Source organism: Scyliorhinus canicula, chromosome 1, assembly GCF_902713615.1.
Source record: "Scyliorhinus canicula chromosome 1, sScyCan1.1, whole genome shotgun sequence".
Classification (NCBI taxonomy): domain Eukaryota; kingdom Metazoa; phylum Chordata; class Chondrichthyes; order Carcharhiniformes; family Scyliorhinidae; genus Scyliorhinus; species Scyliorhinus canicula.
Genome location: NC_052146.1, coordinates 228,228,938 through 228,249,199, shown reverse-complemented (window position 1 = coordinate 228,249,199; position 20,262 = coordinate 228,228,938). Strand labels below are relative to the sequence as shown.

Here is a 20,262-nt window from a genome sequence, read left to right as displayed (position 1 = left end):
CTTCTTTGGTACCGATATGATGGTGGTTTTCTTGAAGCAGGTGGGGACCTCGGAGTGGAGTAGGGATAGGTTAAAGATGTCTGTGAATACCTCTGCCAGCTGGTATGCGCAGGCTCTGAGTGCACGACCAGGGATCCCGTCCGGGCCCATCGCCTTCCGTGGGTTCACTTTCAGGAAGGCCGATCTGACTTCGGAAACTGTGATGGTGGGTATGGGTGAATTATGGGCTGCTGGGGCACTCGACAGCGGATTGTTGGTTACCTGCTCAAACCGAGCATAGAATGCATTAAGTTCATCGGGAAGGGGTGCGCTGCTGCCAGAGATACTGCTCGGCTTCGCTTTGTAGCCCGTTATGTTGTTTAGTCCTTGCCACAACCGCCGAGAGTCTGTCTGTGACTCTAGCTTAGTTTGATATTCTCTCTTGGCATCTCGGATGGCTTTGCGGAGGTCATACCTGGATTTCTTGTATATGACAGGGTCGTCTGCCTTGAACGCCTCAGATCTGTCCTTCAGTAGGGAGTCAATCTCGCGATTGAGCCATGGTTTCCGATTGGGGAACGTACGTACTGCTTTCTTTGGCACTCAGTCGTCCACACATTTGCTGATGAAGTCTGTGACGGTGATGGCATACTCATTTAAGTTAGTCGCTGAGTTCTTAAATATGGACCAATCCACTGTCTCTAAGCAGTCACATAAGAGCTCTTCTGTCTCCTCGGACCAGCACTGCACAACCTTCTTAGCTGGATTCTCCCGCTTGAGTTTCTGCTTGTATGCAGGGAGAAGGAGCACAGTCTTATGGTCTGATTTCCCAAAGTGCGGTCGGGGAATGGAACGGTAGGCGTCCTTGATTTTTGAGTAGCAGTGGTCAAGAGTGTTGTCGCCCCTGGTAGGACAGGAGATGTGCTGGTGGAATTTTGGCAGTACACTCTTGAGGTTGGCTTTGTTGAAGTCTCCGGCCACAATGAACAAGGCCTCCGGGTGTTCTGTTTCATAGTTGTTTATGACTGTGTACAGTTCATCCAGCACCTTCCTCACTTCTGCCTGGGGTGGGATGTAGACCGCTGTGATAATGGCTGAAGTGAACTCACGTGGAAGATAATATGGGCGGCACTTTACGGTCAAGTATTCCAGGTCTGGGGAGCAGTAGGTCGCCAGGGTCATCACGTCCAAGCACCAGGAGGAGTTGATGAGGAGGCAAACCCCTCCACCCTTCGCTTTGCCTGAAGATGCCGTGCGGTCCGCCCGGTGAATAGAGAAGCCTTCAGGTTGTATGGCACAGTCCGGTGAGGCGGGGGTGAGCCATGTCTCTGTGAAACAGAGCACACAGCAGTCTCTAACTTCCCTCTGAGAGGTAAGTATGGCTGGGGAGAGGGGGTCTTGAAACCGCGTTGCTTCAGTCTAACCTGAAAACCGCTGCGTTTCCCTCGCTTCCTCGGTCGGCGGCTGCTGCTGGATGATCCTGGGATCCGATGGGAGACGTCAGCCCTTGTGGGAGGTAGGTGGTTGCATCTGGCGGGGTCCAGGGCGCTAGCGAGGTCCAGGGCGCTGTTTCGTTTCTGGGGTCGCGTCTGGCAGGGTCCCGGGCGCTGGTTGAGGTAGAGGGGTTGTTGGGGGGGGCGAGTTTGCGATCCGTTGTTAACCACTTACTGCATATTTCATGATAGCCCTTGTTATAAATAAACAGTAATTATGTTTACAGTTACAAACCTGGTGACTGTAATATTGGGCAGCCACGGGCCAAAGACATTGGCCTGGATTCTCCACTGGTGGGATGCTCCGCATTGCTGGCAGCCCGGGGGTTCCCCGACGGCGTGAGGCTGTCCCACAATGGGAAACCCCATTGACCAGCCGGCGATATGGAGCACCCCGCCGGCGTGCTGAACCAGAAATCTGGCGCAGTGGAACGGAGAATCCAGCCCGCCCCTCATACCCTGATCGTTTTCTTCTGTGAGGAACACCCAGATAAATTAAAAAGAACCAGGTAGCATAGTGGTTAGCATAAATGCTTCACAGCTCCAGGGTCCCAGGTTCGATTCCCGACTGGGTCACTGTCTGTGTGGAGTCTGCACGTCCTCCCCGTGTGTGCGTGGGTTTCCTCCGGGTGCTCTGGTTTCCTCCCACAGTCCAAAGATGTGCAGGTTAGGTGGATTGGCCATGATAAATTGCCCGTAGTGTCCTAATAGTAAGGTTAAGGGGGGGGGGGGAGGGGAGTTGTTGGGTTACGAATATAGGGTGGATACGGGTATAGGGTTTGAGTAGGGTGATCATTGCTCGGCACAACATCGAGGGCCGAAGGGCCTGTTCTGTGCTGTACTGTTCTCACGGTTGGTCATGCTAAATTGCCCGTAGTGTAAGGTTAATGGGGGGATTGTTGGGTTACGGGTATGTGGGTTACGTGGGTTTAAGTGGGGTGATCATGGCTCGGCACAACATTGAGGGCCGAAGGGCCTGTTCTGTGCTGTACTGTTCTATGTTCTATCAGCCATTTTTATAAGAATTATTGGTTAATTCACTTGTGTCGTGACTCGGGGCATGTGGGACTGGAATTGACCACTCACTAGCCCAGGGTGTGGTAACACCTGGAACATTTATCTCATGGCCATGCTCAGGTCTGCAGCCTGACCTCAGTTATGGTGACTACAGAATGTGGGACTGGATGTGGGAATTACTGCTTCTAATTAACTTGTTTTATTTCTTAGTTTTCATGTATTATTGCGTAGAACTTTCAACTAGGCAATAGCCTTGGTCCTGTCTTTATGCCCTGAGGTTATTTTTAATACCCAATTTAACTTATCGTACCTTTGTAATGACTTTATCTGTATCTTTAACCATACTGGTGACCAGGTCTTTACTGTCATTCCTTTTTTCATCTTTCAGTTATTTTTCTTTTTCTTTGAGGCATACTTCCCTCTGGCCTCCCCCTTGCTCCTGCTCTTTATTGGTTCAACGTCCTTTCAACAGCTCTGTTTGACTTTCAGCTCGGATCTTGATCCCAATTCTGGTCCAGGTGAATCCACCGAGTGACACAGCTCCTTCCTGTGTCAGCATGCTATGGAACCCTCGTTCCCACACGAATCCTTGAACAACGTGGTATCTTTCTTCATTTGCTAATTTGCAGGTCTTTTAGGTAATAATCTCCCTCAATGGTTCTGACTTTTAATTTAGCCCCTATCTCTTCCTCAGCAGGACCTCCTGCTTGTTCTTTCATCGATCTTTCGTCCAACGAATTGGATCTCCAACTCTCTCTCTCTCCTAATTACTTTTCATTGCATCAGGGTACCCTTTACCCTGACACCAGGTAGGCAACAGACTCTTCTGGCCTCTTGCTTGTGGTTGAAGAGGATGCCAGCAAAAACCTTAATTACTGAATCTTCATGTTTCCGGTTTGGTCCTTTACCTTTGGATATCCTCCTGACAAATGGGTGCTTGGATCAGCATTATGGTTGACCTCCTGCAGTCTTTCCCCTTACCCTCAAAAGGAAGCAAACACACAGTCCAGGTTGAACAGGGTTGCAGTCTGCATGACATCCTCTTTTATCTCCCCTTGGTTCCTTCAACTCTGTTGACTGATAGTAACACCCTCACCTGGTTTCCTCTAGGGTCTGATCAAACTGCGGAATAAACTACCCAGAAATCCCTTATGTTCCCGAATGTCCTTCATATGATTTCTATCACCAAGATCACTTACTTTCACCTCCAAGCCTTTCCCCCCACCTCCTGCTGCTCATCTATTGCTGAAACCATCAGCCTTGCTTTAATTCACCACTCCAATGGTGACCTGGCCAGCCTTTCACCGTCTATAACTTGCAGCTCATCCAAAACTCTGCTGTCGCTTTCCTAACTCACCCATCACCCCAGCCCTCACTGACTGGCACCCAGTCCAATGACACATACAATTTAAAATGCTCACCCTTCCTCCATGGCCTTGCAAGCTCCTCTTCTTTGTGACCTACACCAGCCCTACAACTTCCCGAGAACAATGCAGCCCCCAGTTCCAGACTCATCCATCACCTATTTCTTTTGTCTCACCATTAGAGAGAATAGTCAGCAGTCTGGGCTGTCATTTCCTCCCTAAATACTTTGTCCGCTCTACCTCTCTCTTCTTCTTTAAGCTGTTCCTTAAAACCTATCCCTTTGTCCGAAAAGGCTTGGAGTTGAATTGTTTCTGATATTGCTGCTATGACGGTCTTGGGAGAATGAACTGTGCAAAGGTTTGAGGTAACGGGTGAGTTTTCTAAGGTTAAAAACTACCATTTTAGATCCACTGAACTGTCAGACTCACCTTTACAAATCAAACTTTAAAAAGACAGAACAGCAAGTCCCAATGACACTCATATCAAATAAGTTAGCTGCCCGGGAAGAGTGAATATATGAAAGAATATTCTTAACTTCTGAATGGGAATAACATAAATACAACTGCCTAAAATTAAGAGGTGCAATGAGGTTCACACAGTCACTTTTCAAGACCTTTTCAAAACAAAAATCATTTCATGCCTCACAAATCTGATGGTCAAGCCTAACCACCAGTTTCAGTGAGCTGAGCTCCCAGAATTGAGATACCCTCAATTACGACACAGGAGAGAAGATTGGTAATTCAAAGGCTTTAATTACCAGAGAACCGGACAGCTGCCGAGAAGTGTGCTCACAGCCTGCTGCCTAGTGAGCATCATCTTATATACCGTTTCCTGAGGGCGAAGCCAGAGGCGGAGTCCACTAGGGTTCCAAGCCCGGTCTTAAAGGGCCAATGTATTAAAGGCAAGGTGCAGTTACAGCAGTTGCTGATACCATTCATCACACTCACTCCCTGTTTAAAAAAAAACACATAGTCCGTCGGGGGTGAAGTGGGGTTATAAGTTCAGTCTTTTGGGTGGTCTGACCTTCCGTGCTGACCTTCTCCGCTTCGGTGGTGGTGCCGTGGATACGGTCGGTTTCGATGGTGGTATATCCGGGAGCACGGTTGACTGAGCCTTTGCCCGCTTTGGGCGGGGGGGTATCCGGGGTGACTAGGGTGATCGGTGCCGGCTGGGGGCGCTATGGGGGTGGGGGTGCTGTCAGGGTCGGCAGTTGGTGCGGGGAGGGGAGCGTCGGTAGGAGGGGGGGGGGGGGGGGGGGGGGGGTCGGTGGGAGAGCCAGCGGGTGCCAGGTCTCGCAGGGAGACGGTATCCTGCCTGCTGTCGGGGTGCTCGACGTAGGCGTATTGAGGGTTTGCGTGTAGCAATTGGACCCTCTCGACTATTGGATCTGTTTTATGGCTCCTCACATGTCTCTGGAGTAGGACTGGTCCCGGAGTCGTCAGCCAACGTGGAAGCAAGACCCCAGAGGTGGACTTCCTGGGGAAGACAAACAAACGATTGTGAGGGGTCCCGCTCGTGGCCGTAAAGAGGAGCGACCTAATGGAATGTAGGTCATCGGGTAGGGCCTCCTGCCAGCGGGCGATTGGGAGACTCCTTGACCGTAGGGCTAGAAGGACAGCCTTCCAAATTGTCGTGTTCTCCCTCTCCACCCTCCCGTTTCCCCACGGGTTATAGCTCGTCGTTCTGCTCGAAGCGATGCCCTTGTTGAGCAGATATCGACGCAGCTCATCGCTCATGAACAATGTACCCCGGTCGCTGTGGATATAAGCGGGGAAACCAAACAGTGTGAAGACGCTGTGCAGTGCCTTGATCACGGAGGCCGAGGTCATATCGGGGCAGGGGACAGCAAAAGGGAAGCGGGAGAACTCATCGATAACGGTGAGGAAATAGATGTTGCGGTTGGTGGACGGAAGGGGCCCTTTGAAGTCCACACTTAGTCGCTCAAAGGGCCCAGAGGCTTTTATCAGGCGAGCCCTGTCTGGTCGATAGAATTGCAGTCTGCACTCCGCACAGATCTGGCATTCCTTAGTCATGGCCTTGACCTCCTCTGTGGAATAAGGTAGGTTGCGGGACTTGATGAAATGGGCAAGCCCGGTGACCCCCGGGTGGCAGGTCATCGTGGATGGCTCTCAGGCGGTCCTTTTGCGCATTGGCGCACGTGCCATGGGACAGGGCATCCGGGGGCTTGTTGAGCTTCCCCGGGCGATATTTAATATCGTACGTATAGGTGGAGAGCTCTATCCTCCACCTCAGAGTTTTGTCATTCTTTATTTTGCCCCGTTGTGCGTTATCGAACATAAAGGCAACCGACCGTTGGTCGGTGACGAGGGTGAACCTCCTACCGGCGAGGTAGTGCCTCCAGTGCCGCACGGCCTCCACAATGGCTTGTGCCTCCTTCTCGACTGCAGAGTGCCGAATTTCCGAGGCGGTGAGGGTTCGGGAGAAGAACACTACTGGTCTGCCCGCCTGGTTGAGGGTAGCAGCCAGGGCGACGTCTGACGCGTCGCTTTCTACCTGAAAGGGAATGGCTTCGTCCACCGCGTGCATGGCGGCCTTGATGATGTCGGCCTTGATACGGCTGAAAGCCGACTAGGCCTCAGCCGTCAGGGGAAAGACCGTGGTCTTAATGAGTGGTCGGGCTTTGTCTGCATATCTGGGGACCCACTGGGTATAATAGGAGAAAAGCCCCAAGCACCGTTTGAGTGCCTTGAGGCTACGGGGGAGGGGGAGTGTGGTGGTATGATTAATATAGCTGTCTGCCATTGGTGCAGAACACCGGCTTACCATTGGCCCTGGTCGGTCATGTGCCTCTCGACCGATTGGTTGAGACCAGTCACGTGACGGCTCCCCGATTGGTCGAGAGGCTGAGTTAACCCCGTCTCCAGGGCGAGGTATAAATACCCAGTACGCCCGGCGGTCATCCATTTACTGTAGTCGACCGCAGGGCTAACATCTAGCTTATTAAAGCCTTACTTTTGTACAGCAACTCGTCTCACGTTCAATTGATGGTTCATCAGGGAGCTCCTTAAGGGGACGCATGCGGTCGGGGTCTGGGCCGAAGACCCCGTTTTCCACGACGTAGCCGAGGATGGCGAGCCGGGTTGTGTGGAACACTCTTTTCACTTTGTTATATGTGAGGTTGAGAGCCCGGGCAGTCTGGAGGAACTTCCTCAGGTTTACATCGTGGTCCTGCTGGTCATGGCCGCAGATGGTGACGTCGTCCAAGTACGGGAAGGTAGCCCGTAAGCTGTACTGGTCCACTATTTGATCCATCGCCCTTCTGGAAAACGGAGACTCCGTTTGTGACACCAAAAGGGACCATTAGAAAGTGAAACAGCCGACCGGCTGCTTCGAAAGCCGTGTAGGGGCGATCCTCTGGGCGGATAGGGAGTTGATGGTAGGCCGATTTTAGGTCGACCGTGGAGAATACCCAACACTGGGCGATTTGAGTCACCATTTCCGCTATGCGGGGAAGTGGGTACGCATCGAGTTGCGTAAAGCGGTTTATAGTCTGGCTATAATCCACTACCATTCGTTGCTTTTCCCCTGAGCGGATTACCAATACTTGAGCCCTCCAAGGGCTGTTGCTGGCCTCTATGTAGTAGCCGATGAACCTCTGACTTGATAAAAGTCATGTCTTGGGCACTGTACCGCCGACTCCTGGTGGCGACGGGCTTACAGTCGGGAGTGAGGTTCGCGAAGAGGGGGGTGACGCAACTTTGAGTGTCGCCAGGCTGCCTACTGTGAGTGGGGGCAGGGGTCCGCCGAACTTCAGTGTCAGGCTCCGGTGGCTGCACTGGAAGTCCAGACCGAACAGCAGGGGGACGCAGAGGTTAGGGATGATGTAGAATTTAAAACGGGTGTATTCTGCGCCTTGAATCGCGAGGTCCGCGACACAATACCCCGTGATTTGTACCGAATGGGACCCTGAAGCGAGGGCGATAGTTTGGGAGGCGGGGTGGGTGAGCAGAGAGCAGCGCCTTACCGTGTCTGGATGAATAAAGCTCTACGTGCTCCCGGAGTCGAATAGGCAGGGAGTGTCGTTGCCGTTTGTTTGTACCCGCATCATTGAGTTCCGCAGGTGCATTGGCCGCGATTGATCGAGCGTGATCGCTCCTAGTTGCGGGTAGTCAGAGTCCTCGGTTGAGTCAGACTCACAAAATGGCCTCCTGGAGTCACAAAATGGCCACCGCCGTCGGTCGCACGTGTCGGGATTAGAAGATGGCTGCCGCCAAGATGGCCGCCCCATGACTCGCACGAGGTCGATGACGCTTTGTAAGTAGGCGTGTCCGGCCGCGTTGCGGGGCCTGTGAGGCCGGGAGCTTGATTTCTGGGCCTGGTGAGGCTTTTGTTTGCGGCCTTTGGGCCCAGCCAGGCAGACTATAGCGAAGTGCCCCTTCTTCCCGCAGTTGTTGCACATCGTGGAGTGGGCCGGGCAACGCTGACGTGGATGCTGGCCTTGCCCACAGAAATAGCATGGGGGACCCCTGGAGTGAGCGGATCGCCGCGCGGCGCAGGCCTGTAGCGTGGCCGAGTCTGGAGGGGATCGAGAGGGATTCGTAAGGTCCGCGGAGTACGTACGGAGGTTACGGTGGGCCGTTTCTAGAGAAGAGGCAAGCGTTACCGTGCCTTGGAGATCCTTTGCCCCGTCTTCTAGGAGCCGCTGCCGGATGTACGAGGACCTGGTACCTGACACGAAGGCATTGTGAATATGCAAGTTCATGTGGGCTTTTGCCGTCACTGCTTTATGATTGCAGTTCCTCGCGAGCGCAGTGAGTCTCTCTACGTATTCGTCTAGAGTTTCCCCGGAGCGCTGGCTGCAGGTCGAGAGCAAATGTCTGGCGTGTACCTCGTTAATTGGCTTTACGAAGCGTTTCTTTAGTATATTGACCGCAGTTTCATAGGTCGTAGCATCCTCGATCACGGAGGAGAGTCGGTGGCCCAGCCGAGCATGTAGTAATCTCAGCTTGCGAGCGCCGTTGACTTCAGTCTCTGAGGAGTCAAGATAGTCCTCAAAGCACCGGAGCCAATATTTAAAAATGTCTGGGGCTTCCGGCGACCGAGCGTCTAGGTTGAGTTTCTCCGGCTTTAGAGCGCTGTCCATCTTGATCTGTCTGATGATTAAATTGAGGTACCCTCAATTACGACACAGGAGAGAAGATTGGTAATTCAAAGGCTTTAATCGTCAGAGAACCGGACAGCTGCCGAGAGGTGTGTTCACAGCCTGCTGCCCAGTGAGCATCATCTTATATACCGTTTCCTGGGGGCGGAGCCAGAGGCGGAGTCCCCCAGGGTTCCAAGCCCGGTCTTAAAGGGCCAATGTATTAAAGGCAAGGTACAGTTACAGCAGTTACCGATACCATTCATCACAAGAATGTAGTTGTGTTCTCTGTGGGGGACAAACCTGTTAAACACAGTTGAAAAGATGGATCTAAAGATAGTCTTGCCTAGAGATTTGATCAAGGCCAATAACACTTTGATGGTGCTATACTGCTAAGAAAATGTGTTGTGGTGACTCATAATTCAGTTGACTGCGCTGTCGGAATACTCTGCATCTGGTCCCAAACATCAGGCCACACATTGAAGTAACCATGCAAGGTGCTTTGCACACACATTACCTGTTGAAACGTGGATCTGCATAGGCATCAGGAATATTCAAGACTTCTCCTGTTCGTGCCACCTGCCCGGCAATTCCTTTCTCAATAGAAAATCTAAACCGCAGGAAAGACAGTGAGTTTGAGATTTTTATTCTGTATTTAGAAGACACAGCAATGAATTAGCAAATGTCAATTGTTCGAATAACTCTGAAAGAAATTGAACAGGAAGTATTTTAGTTGAGTATACGAAGCTACATTACAAAGGATAACAATATTCATAACCTGCCTCAGAAATGCTTCAGGATATTTTGAAGCTTTGGCATCAGTTCCTGCCGACTGTATGGAAAGAAATACATCAGGGGCGATTCTCCAGCCGCATTGTGCCTGATGCAAATCCCGCTATGTCGGCAGAATTCTGGGAGAGGCTTGAAACAGGTTTTGCGTTTGGGTACCAAACATTTTCTGATCCTCCTGGCCCGCTCCAGCTGGTGAGGGTGTGACCAGATTAGCATATTTAAATCCTCATGCCGGCAATTGGGGGGAGTCTTTGTCAGTGAGAAGGGGGGCAGGAGCTTTAGTCTGAGATTGGGGCGTTGTTTAAAAATGGCACCCCGATCTATGAGGAGCCGGACCTGTCAGTGCCTTCAGGTCCCACTCCCCTCACTCAGGGCGTAGTTCGCCCTAACCTCCAAAATAAGTTCTAAGTGCGGGTTCATTGCGATATGGATTACACCGAACCACTCGGTGGGAATCGCACATCTTTTCCTGCCAGAGACCACACTTGGAAATTTTTTGAGAGAATTGTACCCATCTGGTAGTTAAAATACAGAACATGCAATTGCTATAGGCAAATGTTTAGCATCTGGACTCAATAAACTTTTCACTGCTGCGTTAATGGTTAATCAATTACATGAGTGTGTGAATACTCTTAAAACAGAAGGCAATGGAATTGTCGACACACCGGGCAGATCTCCCTCGCCCCCAGCCGGTGACGTAATCAGGTTCACGCCTAGCAATTGTCGGAATAGATGGGAAAGGTTTATTCTAAGTCACACAAGGTGGCGTATGAATGAATGCATTGTAGAAGTGTCTGTTTTCTATTGTTGCTCTGACAGCTACATCCTCGTTTGTTTTTCATTTTAAAGGCTTTACGCCACAGTGTCTACCCACATTATGTCCTCACCCCCTGGGGGCAAGACGTCACTCTGACGCTAATCACTACTGGTTTTCAAAAGCGCAAACCAGTTGGGATGGTCACGCTGAAAGTCACAGGTCAAGGAGGACATAAAGGCAAAAACTAGGGCATACCATACTGCAAAAGCTAGTGGTAAGGTGGAGGATTGGGAAAACTTTAGGGGTCAGCAAAAAGCTACTAAAATTAGAATCAAAAAAGCTAAGATGAACGACAAAAGGAAACTAGCAGAAAACATAAAACACTGATACCAAGAGTTTCTATAAGTATATAAAGAGGAAGAGATTAGCTAAAGTAAACATTGGCCCTTTGGAGAACAATAGTGGTGAAGTAATAATGGGAAACACAGAGATGCCGGAGGCACTGAATCAATATTTTGCCTCTGTCTTCAAAGCAGGGTGTAATAAAAGATTTTCCAAGAACTGCAGTTAATGCAGAGGAACTTAGTGCAATAACATTACTCGGGAGAAGGTAGTGAATAAACTAATGGGACTAAAGGCAGATAAGTCTCCGGGACCTGATGACCTGCACTCTAGGGTATTAAAGTGGGTGACAGCAGAGATTGTGAATGCATTGGTTATGACATTTTAAAATTCCCTGGATTATGGAAAGGTCTCAGTGGATTGGAAACACACTAATGTAACTCCCCTTTTCCAAAGGTAGGAAACTACAGACCGGTTAGTTTGACTTCTGTGGTGTGGACGTTGCTGGAATCAATCGTTAAGAAGGAGATGACTGAACATTTGGAAAGACAAAGCTCAATCCACCATTGTCAGCATGGTTTTATGCTTGACAAATTTGCTTGAGTTCTTTGAGGAAGTAACTAGCGAGGTGGATAACGGGGAATCTGTGGATGTGGTATATCTAGACTTCCAGAAGTGTTTGACAAGATGCCACATAATAGATTGATCCAGAAGGTGAGATCGCAGGGGGATGGGGGTAGAATAATAGATTGGATTGAGGATTGGCTGCCTGACAGAAAGTAGAGGGTCGGGTTAAATGGGTCCTTCTCTGGCTGGCAAACTGTAACTCGCGGGGTGTCACCAGGTTCAGTCCTCTGACCTCAACTGTTTACACTCTGTATAAATGATCTGCAGCAGGGATAGAGTGTAACATAGTAAAATTTGCGGTTGATACTAAAATAGGTGGGGAAGCAGGCAGTGAAGAGCAGATACAGATTTTACAGACGGATATAGATAGGCTAGGAGATTGGGCCAAAATTTGACAGATGTAGTTTAATGTGGATAAGTATTAGATTATCCATTTTGGCCGAGAAAATAGTCAGACAAATTATCTTAATGGAAGGCAAATTCAAGATGCATCTAGGCAGAGGGATCTGGGTATCTTTGTCCATGAATCACAGAAAGCCTGTGTGCAGGTACAAAATGTAATAAGGAAGGCAAATGGAATGTTAGTGTTTATTGCAAAAGGACTGGAATATAAACGTAGAGAAGTATTGTTGCAATTGTATAGGCTGTTGGTGAGACCACATCTGGAGTATTGTGTCCAATTTTGGTGTCCTTATTTGAGGATGGATATGGTGGCATTGGAGGCAGTTCAGAGGAGGTTCACCAGATTGATTCTGGGGATGAAGGGATTGACGTGTGAGGAAAGATTAAACAGTTTGGGCTGAGACTCGCTGAAGTTTAGAAAGATGAGAGGGGATCTGATTGAGGTATATAAAATACTAAAAGGGATTGATAAAGTAAATGTAGAGAAAATGTTCCCCCTTGTGGGGCAATCTAGAACAAGAGGTGACAAATATAGGTTGAGAGGCAGTAGATTTAAAACTGAGATGAGGAGGCACTACTCGCAGAGGGTGGTGAATTTGTGGAACTCGTTGGTCATAGTGCGGTGGAGTCCGAGTCATTAAATGGTTTCATGAGGGGATAGATATATTTCTGATGAAAAATGGGTTAATGGGATATGGCGAACAGGTGGGGAGGTGGCTTTGAGACTAGGAACAGATCAGCCTGATCTGATTGCATGGTGGAGCAGGCTCCAAGGTCAGAATTTCCTACTCCTGCTCCTAATTTCTATGTTCCGGGCGAACAGAGGTGAGTATAGCCCCCGGGTGGTCAGTGACATGGCTGGGCAATGCCCTGAGTGCCCAACCTTGGAGGTGCCAGGGGCCAGTGCCAGGTCACCCCGATGCTTGCATGGTGTTGAGGCAGGGCTGAGGGGTGTTCCCCTTGGCCGTAAGGGGGGGGGGGGGGGGGGGGGGGGGGGGGGGGGGGGGAACGGGACCTGATCTCCTTGCAGGTATCTCGGTCTCTGTGAGGGGGGTCTTTAATGTAACTTTGAAATGCCCCGCCACTCCAGCTGACTGTGTGATCCTTGCCAGCACTTTGAAATTGCACAGAATGCTGTTTAATCAGGCAAGAAAAGGCATCTGTGAAGTTAGTGAGTTTCACATAACTTTTCTCGCCTGATCCATCACTCTGCAATTTTGGGAAAATCCCACCCACATAGTCAACATTAATGTTGTACGTCACACAGCAAAACACAAAGCAGTGTTCCTCATTAGTACAAAACTGCAGCAAGGTCAACTGTCAATTAGATAACAGAGATATGAATTAGGATAAAACTATTACATTTAACTTTTTTCCTTAATTTTTTAATTTTGCAATGAAAAGTCTAGGTGATGCTCAGTGCTAAGTGCTGCAACCTGGTACCTAATTTCTTTGGTTTTCCTGAAGACTGGTTTTCCTTCCTTCTCTTCGCCAATGTCAAACAAGTCTGAATACAACTCCTGTTTGATGTGGTCAACCTGAAAGAACGCACAGCGATCTGCATTCACCAAATTTTTTGCATTTATCTGGAAAATAATTTTAAAAGATAATCAATAACAGATGAAACATCAGGTTGAATTTTTGCAGAGTTGGGTTAATTCGGGAGACCTTTAAAAATGGTGGGCTAGACACGGACCGGGAAGTCCGACTCTCATTTCTCGCTTCATTGGTAGGGAAAAAGGAACAAGGCATGAATTGCACAGGAATGAAACATGAATCTGCCGAGTGTTTTGAAAATAATTTAAAAGGGTCCATTTTCACTGCTACGAGGACCTCAACCTGCACTGTCGGAGTTACCTATTTTTGCGGGAGACATAAACATTCTTGAAAGATGAGGCCTGTTTAAGTGTCACGATGTGAAGCTATTTAAATCTCCAGCCCTTTAAAATTAAAATGAACTAGGAGTGCATTGATTCTCACGCCATCTTGTGTAACTTAGAATACTCTTTCCCAATATTCCGGCAATCTTAGTAGTGTTCAGTTTTGATATTTCTCAAGGGCTGTTGTTACAATTGATGCTAAAGGATTAACTGTCCCTGATATGGTTACTGAATAGAGGTGTTTTTATAACAGCTTGACCACTTGAAGGGATTCAATGAGCTTCATGAATGAGCTTTTTTCTGTATCAAGTGTATGTGTGTGAAAGCTCTGTTAGATTGTCAGAAGTTTAATTGAATTTCATCTCCACATGGCTCCTGGGATATGCCCATTGTGGATACTAGATGAGTGATTATGGAGATTGCATGAGGATATGAGGTGGCACGGAAGAGGTTTGGAAGCATGAGATATGAGGTCACATGGGGGTATGAGGAGGCATGGAGGAAGCATTGTAGCGTGTGGGTGTGAGGGGGAGAGGGGGCTGAAGCAACTGAGGTGGGCTTCCTAATAAGTTCATCCCAGCACTTGTCCGCTTCAGCGGCTGTCTGTCTCCAGAGATGGGAGTCCAGACCCACGCCTCAATCCTGGGGCAAAAATTGCCCTTTATATCGAAGAGAGTCTGCGGAGTTTGGAAATTTCCTGACTTGCGCTACTTGCCTTGGTAGCGGAAGTCTGGCCCACAGTAACAAAATAAAATAAATCAACGGCTGTTTTGATGTTGGGAATATTGTAATGCCACTTTAAGGGAATATGCAAATGACTTGCATATGTTATCGCAGAACCAGGATGTAAAGCAGCATGTGACCAGGAAGCGCTGACGTCATATGGACTTGAAGCATTAACTCTTGTTTCTTTCTCCACAGATGTTGCCAGATCAGACCAGTTGAGTTTATCCAGTATTTTCTTTTTTTATTTCAGATTTCCAGCATCCGCAGTATTTTGCTTTTATTCTTCTATGTTGTTGTTGCTGTTAATATTGGTGGTTGCCATAGCCCCCACGAGGACCACAGGGAAACCACTGACAATCTCCCCGTGGGACTCGTGGAGCACAAGCTTCCCAGATGGAGCTAGTTAGATCTAGATATAAAGTCGGCCCAAGCAGGGCCACGAGCTGTTGGTTGCCCCAACAAGAATTGGATTGGGAGAGAGTTACTGACATGGGCAGAGTATTGTATGTAGTTCAATCAATCCTTGTTCTGGAAGCCACTGGCTTCCTCAGTTACTTAACTGGCAGACTCACTTGTGGAACTGCCCAGCCACCCCAGACGATTACAATCTCAGAACTTGCAGACATAAAAGTTCAAGATGCCACTGTTCGGTAAGCTTTCAATGCCTTCAATGCAGGCCTGGAATACTAGAGTCAGTATGCTGAACACATGAAGTTCTTCTTCCAGGCTAATGGATTTTGGGGGAAATACCATCAGAAAGTCATTCTCATGACTGCTGCGGAGCCCCGACTTTTGTATTCTAAAGGCTCACTTACCCACCGCAGCAGACTCCAAATCATTTGACAAGCTGGTCTCGTTGGTGGCAGAACATTATGACCCTAAATTTACTATTATCACACAGAGGTATAGGTTTAACACAGCGGTTTGGTCTCCAGGTGTATCGGTCACTGGCTTCTTGACCTGCTTTAGACAACTGGTAGAGTATTGCAAGTTCGGGCCATCCCTCTCTGAAATGTTGACGGATATGCCGGTTTGTGGGATAAACAACATGGTCACTCAGAGGAAGATGTTGGCGGAGCCCACCTTAGATTTAAAATGGACCATCAAGCTGCCACTGCCCCGTGAGCACTCAGAGTAAGGGGTGCAAGAGCTGCAGGGGCCCATGGTCTATGGTGTCCATAGTTCGGCCCGCCCTCCATTTTGAACTCCCACTGCATCACAGGATAATGCCAGTCAGACCAGATCACCTCCCAAAGGGCAACTCCTGAGGCAATTCCACAACCGGGTCAAGCCGGGAGCCACCGCTGACCTGTGGGACCGAGGATAAAGGTGAGAGCTGGCAACAATGCCAAATGTGTGGTCAGAGGACACGTGATGGCCAGAGCTGCCAGATTCAGTGCAAAGAACTCTGTCCAAGGCAGTCACTGAGACCACCATGAACTAGGGCCTTGCACATGAGCCACCCAGATGGGAAGGACTGTTTGATGCTGCTGAACTGCTTCACAGCCTCGAAGGTAGCACCGATCAGGGTCACATTACAAGTAAATGGTCATCCTGTAGTCATGGAAATGAACACTGGAGCTGCTGTCTTCAATGTGAATCATCAGGCGTTTTGATGACTTTGTGCAGTGATCCTGCCGCTGATATTTATGACACCAAGGAGAGGTTTTCAACCTATACCAGCGAGCCTCTGAGAATTGTGGGGATCACCATGACTCCGGTAACACATGGGCAACAGTTGGTCCGGCTATCCTTGGCTGTGGTACGGGGACCGGGACCCAATTTTCTGGGGCATGACCGGTTGCGAGTATTCTGTTTCAAATGGCAATAAGTCTTTCGGAGAGGCACCGGGAATCTGTATGACATACTGGGCAAATACCCCACCTGTTCCAGGAGGGTCTGGGCAGGATAAAAGGCGCCAAGGCCCGTATCTACGAGGATCCTGATGCTCAGCCCTGGTCCTTTAGGGTGAGGCCTAGTCTCCTACTCATTGTCAAGGTTGACATGGAGCTCCAGCGCCTGAAGGATTTGGGGATTATATGCCCTGTACAATTTGCGGAGTGGGCCACACCTGTGGTGCCAATATTGAAGCCCAACAAATCTGTCCGACTCTGTGGGATTGCAGGCTCAAGGTAAACAGAGCTTTACTCCTGGACCGGTACCCGATGTCCAGATTGGAAACTTGTCCCCAAAACTAGCTGGAGGATGTTCTTTTACAAAACTTGACAAGTGGCATGGCTATTTAAAGATGGAGCTACATCCAGCCTCCAGAAAATGTGCGACCATAAACACCCATAGAGGGTTATTTGAATACACCCGCCTCCTGCTTGGGGTCTCATTTGCCCCGTCGATTTTCCAGCGTGTAACAGAAAGTATCCTGCAGGGTCTGCTGAAAGTGGCCTTCTATCTAGATGCCTTGCTCATCACAGGCACCATGGAGAAGGAGCGAATGGACAACCTCCAAGAAGTACTCAGGTGGTTTTCCCAAGTGGGCGCCCGGCTAATGAGGAGAAATTATGTGTTCCACATTAGAACGATGAAAAAATGAAAATGAAAATCGCTTTATTGTCACGAGTAGGCTTCAATTAAGTTACTGTGAAAAGCCCATAGTCGCCACATTCCGCCGCCTGTCCGGGGAGGCTGACTTACTTAGAATACAGAGTGGACAGGGATGGTCTACACCCAGTAGGGGACAAAGTTTTGGCCCCGACCCCGTAGAACACCACTGAACCCAGTCGTTCCTAGGCCTGGTAAATTATTTTGGAAAGTTAATTACCAACCTGGCCACCTTTTTGGCTCCACTCCGCATACTGTTGAAGAAGGACCAAAAGTGGTCCTGGGGTGCATCGCAAGACAAAGCATTCACTGGGGTGAAAGAGCGTCTGTCGTCCACATAGCTCCTCACTCACAATGATCCAGCTCGGTCACTAAGCCTGGCATGAGATGTCTCCCCCTATGGCATTGGGGTGGTGCTGGCCCACAGATGGGACGATGGCATGACTGCCCCATCGCTTTTGCCTCAAGGACCTTGGCGGACGCTGAGAGACGACAGGCTCAAATCGGGATGAAGTGCTTGGCGGTAATACTTGGGAGTCAAGAAATTCTACTAATATGTTTATGAGAAGCACCTCTCTATTGTGACAGACCTCAAATCTCTGCTCGGCCTTTTTAGGGACGATAAGGCAATCGCATCTATTGCATCAGCCAAAACTCAGCACTAGGAGCTTCTACTCGCCACGTATGTATATTTGTTTCAATACCACCCGGGTATGCAGATTGCTCATGCCAATGCTCTTAGTCTACCATTGCCTATGAATTCCCCAACCCCGCCAATGGCGGATTAAGTGGTTGCAAATTTCCTACTTTGCCAGTTTTGGCTGCTCAGATGTAAGCATGGATGTAGCAGACTCCGAGACTGACGAAACTCTGCCACATGCTTTTGAGCGGCGGAATGCAGTGGACCCCTCCTGCAGCCCAATAGCCTTTTGCCCAGAAGCTCTCGGAGTTCACTGTGGAGGACGGTGTTATATTGTGGGGAGTTCGTGTAGACAATCCACTACAGGTCAGGAATCCCTACTGAAGGACCTACACTGTGGTCACCGGGCTCCTCTAAGATGAAGATGCTGGCCTATAGTTATGTCTGGTGGCCTGGCATCGATGGGAACATTGAGAAGCTCATATGTATGGTGATATGTTGTGAATAATATTCTACACACTTAGCGATGTGACCGCCAACCAGCAGGTGGCATCAGACATCAGTCATGTGATATCCGGCTCTCGCCAGAAGGTTGTAAGGCATACACCAGGGCAGTCGCACATAAGGGTAGCTCCAAGAGAGTCTAACGTAACTCAATCAGTCACTTAGTCTGTATAACATTCTGATTGTTACCTTACCATGTGTAAATCAATAAAGCATCAATCTACTTAAGTCACCAGCTGTTCTGTATGAATCATTGCAAAGACAAAGTCATAGAATGCAACATGATACCAGGAGTGTTGAAGAGTTGAAGGTAACAGCAGAAAAGACAAAATGAAACCGGCCGAAGAACGAAAGAGAGAAGATTCTTCCACCGACCTGGTAACTACGGCCATTGGCGACTCAACGCAACAAATGATGTTGAAATTCGAGATCGATAGTTTAAAGTCACCCCACCAGCTTCAAGTCTATTGTAATGTAGACAAAAACTGGCATATTTTCAAACAGCAATTTAAACTCTCTGTCTCAGCCCTTGGCCTGCAGGCATAGCATGATGAAAGGTGAATTGTATTGCTGCTCATGGTGGCAGGTCAACAAGCAATTGAAACCTATAATACATTTGCTTTTGATAGTGAAGAGGAGAGTAAGAGATACGATGAGGTGACAAAGTACTTCAATCAGCATTGCTCTCCGAAAAAAAAAGACACATTTGACAGATATATTTTTTGTATGCGTACCCAGAAATTAAGTGAATCTTTCGACAGTTTTGTAACTGACTTGAGGCTGAAGGCCCAGTCCTACAATCTCAGCGATCTAAAATCTATTTGATACGTGATCAAATAGTATTTGGCATATCGAATGATAAGGTCTGCGAAGGGTTGTTATGGGAGGAAGACCTGAAATTAAAAAATGCGATAAAGATTTGTCATGCGAGTGAGTTGGCTGCACAGCAAATCAGTAAACGCACTCTGAAATATTTTGCCGCCAACATGGAAGAGGATGCCAGCACCATCAGCACCATGATGCAGGTAAATAAGAAATGTGGTCTCAGTGCGGCGGACATTTTAAACAGCCGACAGGAGCCACCATCTTATGCCAGAAATGTGGCAATCGCCATGGCCCACGGCAATGTCCAACATATGAAAAAGTATGTTCCAGGTGTGACCGTATAAATCGTTTTGCGAAACAATGTTTTTTGCGTCCTCCAATGGACCAAATGGGGTTAATCAATGCAGTTAATGAGATGACCCTTGATGAATTATTTTTCATTGATCTAATCTCAACCAAGGACATGATGAGTCCGAACACAGAGAGGAAGAAGTTTTAATGACTAGTTGGAACAACAGTACTAATCCAGCTGATACCGTTGAAAACAGATGGACCATTTCAGTGATGCTAAACGACACACTGATAAAATGCAAACTCGACACGGAAGCGAAGGGAAACTACTCAGTCTGGATGATTTGCATGGCCTCCGACTGGCGCCGAAAGTCGTAGCCTGACCAAGAATGCTGATCGACTACAGTGGGAATGAGTTTGAGATGTTGGAGGAATGTGACCTCGAAGCATGGTTACTCAGTATACTTCTATATTAAACACTGACTGAAAGAAGGATTTAGGGTGGCAAGGGGACAGAATGTATTCAGGCTGGGAACATCAATGTCCAGTTTGTAGTAGCACTACTGACCAAGCCAGCCAAGTTCTAAAGAATAGAAAAAGAGCGAGAGTGGAGCCGCAGATTTAAAAGAGCCCGAGACAAGCTGGAGATTCAAAAGAGCTCAAGGAGAGCCGGTGCTTGTTCGGTGAATTGGACATTCTGAATTTTCCCTCTGTGTACCCGAACAGACACCGGAATGTGGCGACTAGGGGCTTTTCACAGTAACTTCATTGTAGTGTTAATGTAAGCCTACTTGTGACAATAATAAAGATTATTATTTCCACATCCACAATTATTTTTCCAGGAAATCTCCAATTGTAATCATATGTAAAAATGTACTTGAGTAAATATATTGATGCCTGTGCAATGCATCTCATAGAGGGAAAACATTAACAAGAGCAACGACAACAGAGTGCCGGAGTATTAA

General features: G+C 48.5%; 1 protein-coding gene across 7 annotated transcripts in view; it reads right to left on the bottom strand.

The window, feature by feature from the left end:
* The window catches only part of pde10a (phosphodiesterase 10A), a 628,597-nt gene that overhangs the window by 138,756 nt on the left and 469,579 nt on the right, over positions 1–20,262 (bottom strand). For all 7 annotated transcript variants that reach the window (XM_038808728.1, XM_038808759.1, XM_038808768.1 and 4 more), the window contains 2 exons: positions 13,319–13,461; positions 9,473–9,565 (listed from right to left, as the gene is read on the bottom strand). In XM_038808728.1, coding sequence (XP_038664656.1) covers positions 9,473–9,565; positions 13,319–13,461 — 236 coding nt within the window. The remainder of the gene's footprint in view (positions 1–9,472; positions 9,566–13,318; positions 13,462–20,262) is intronic.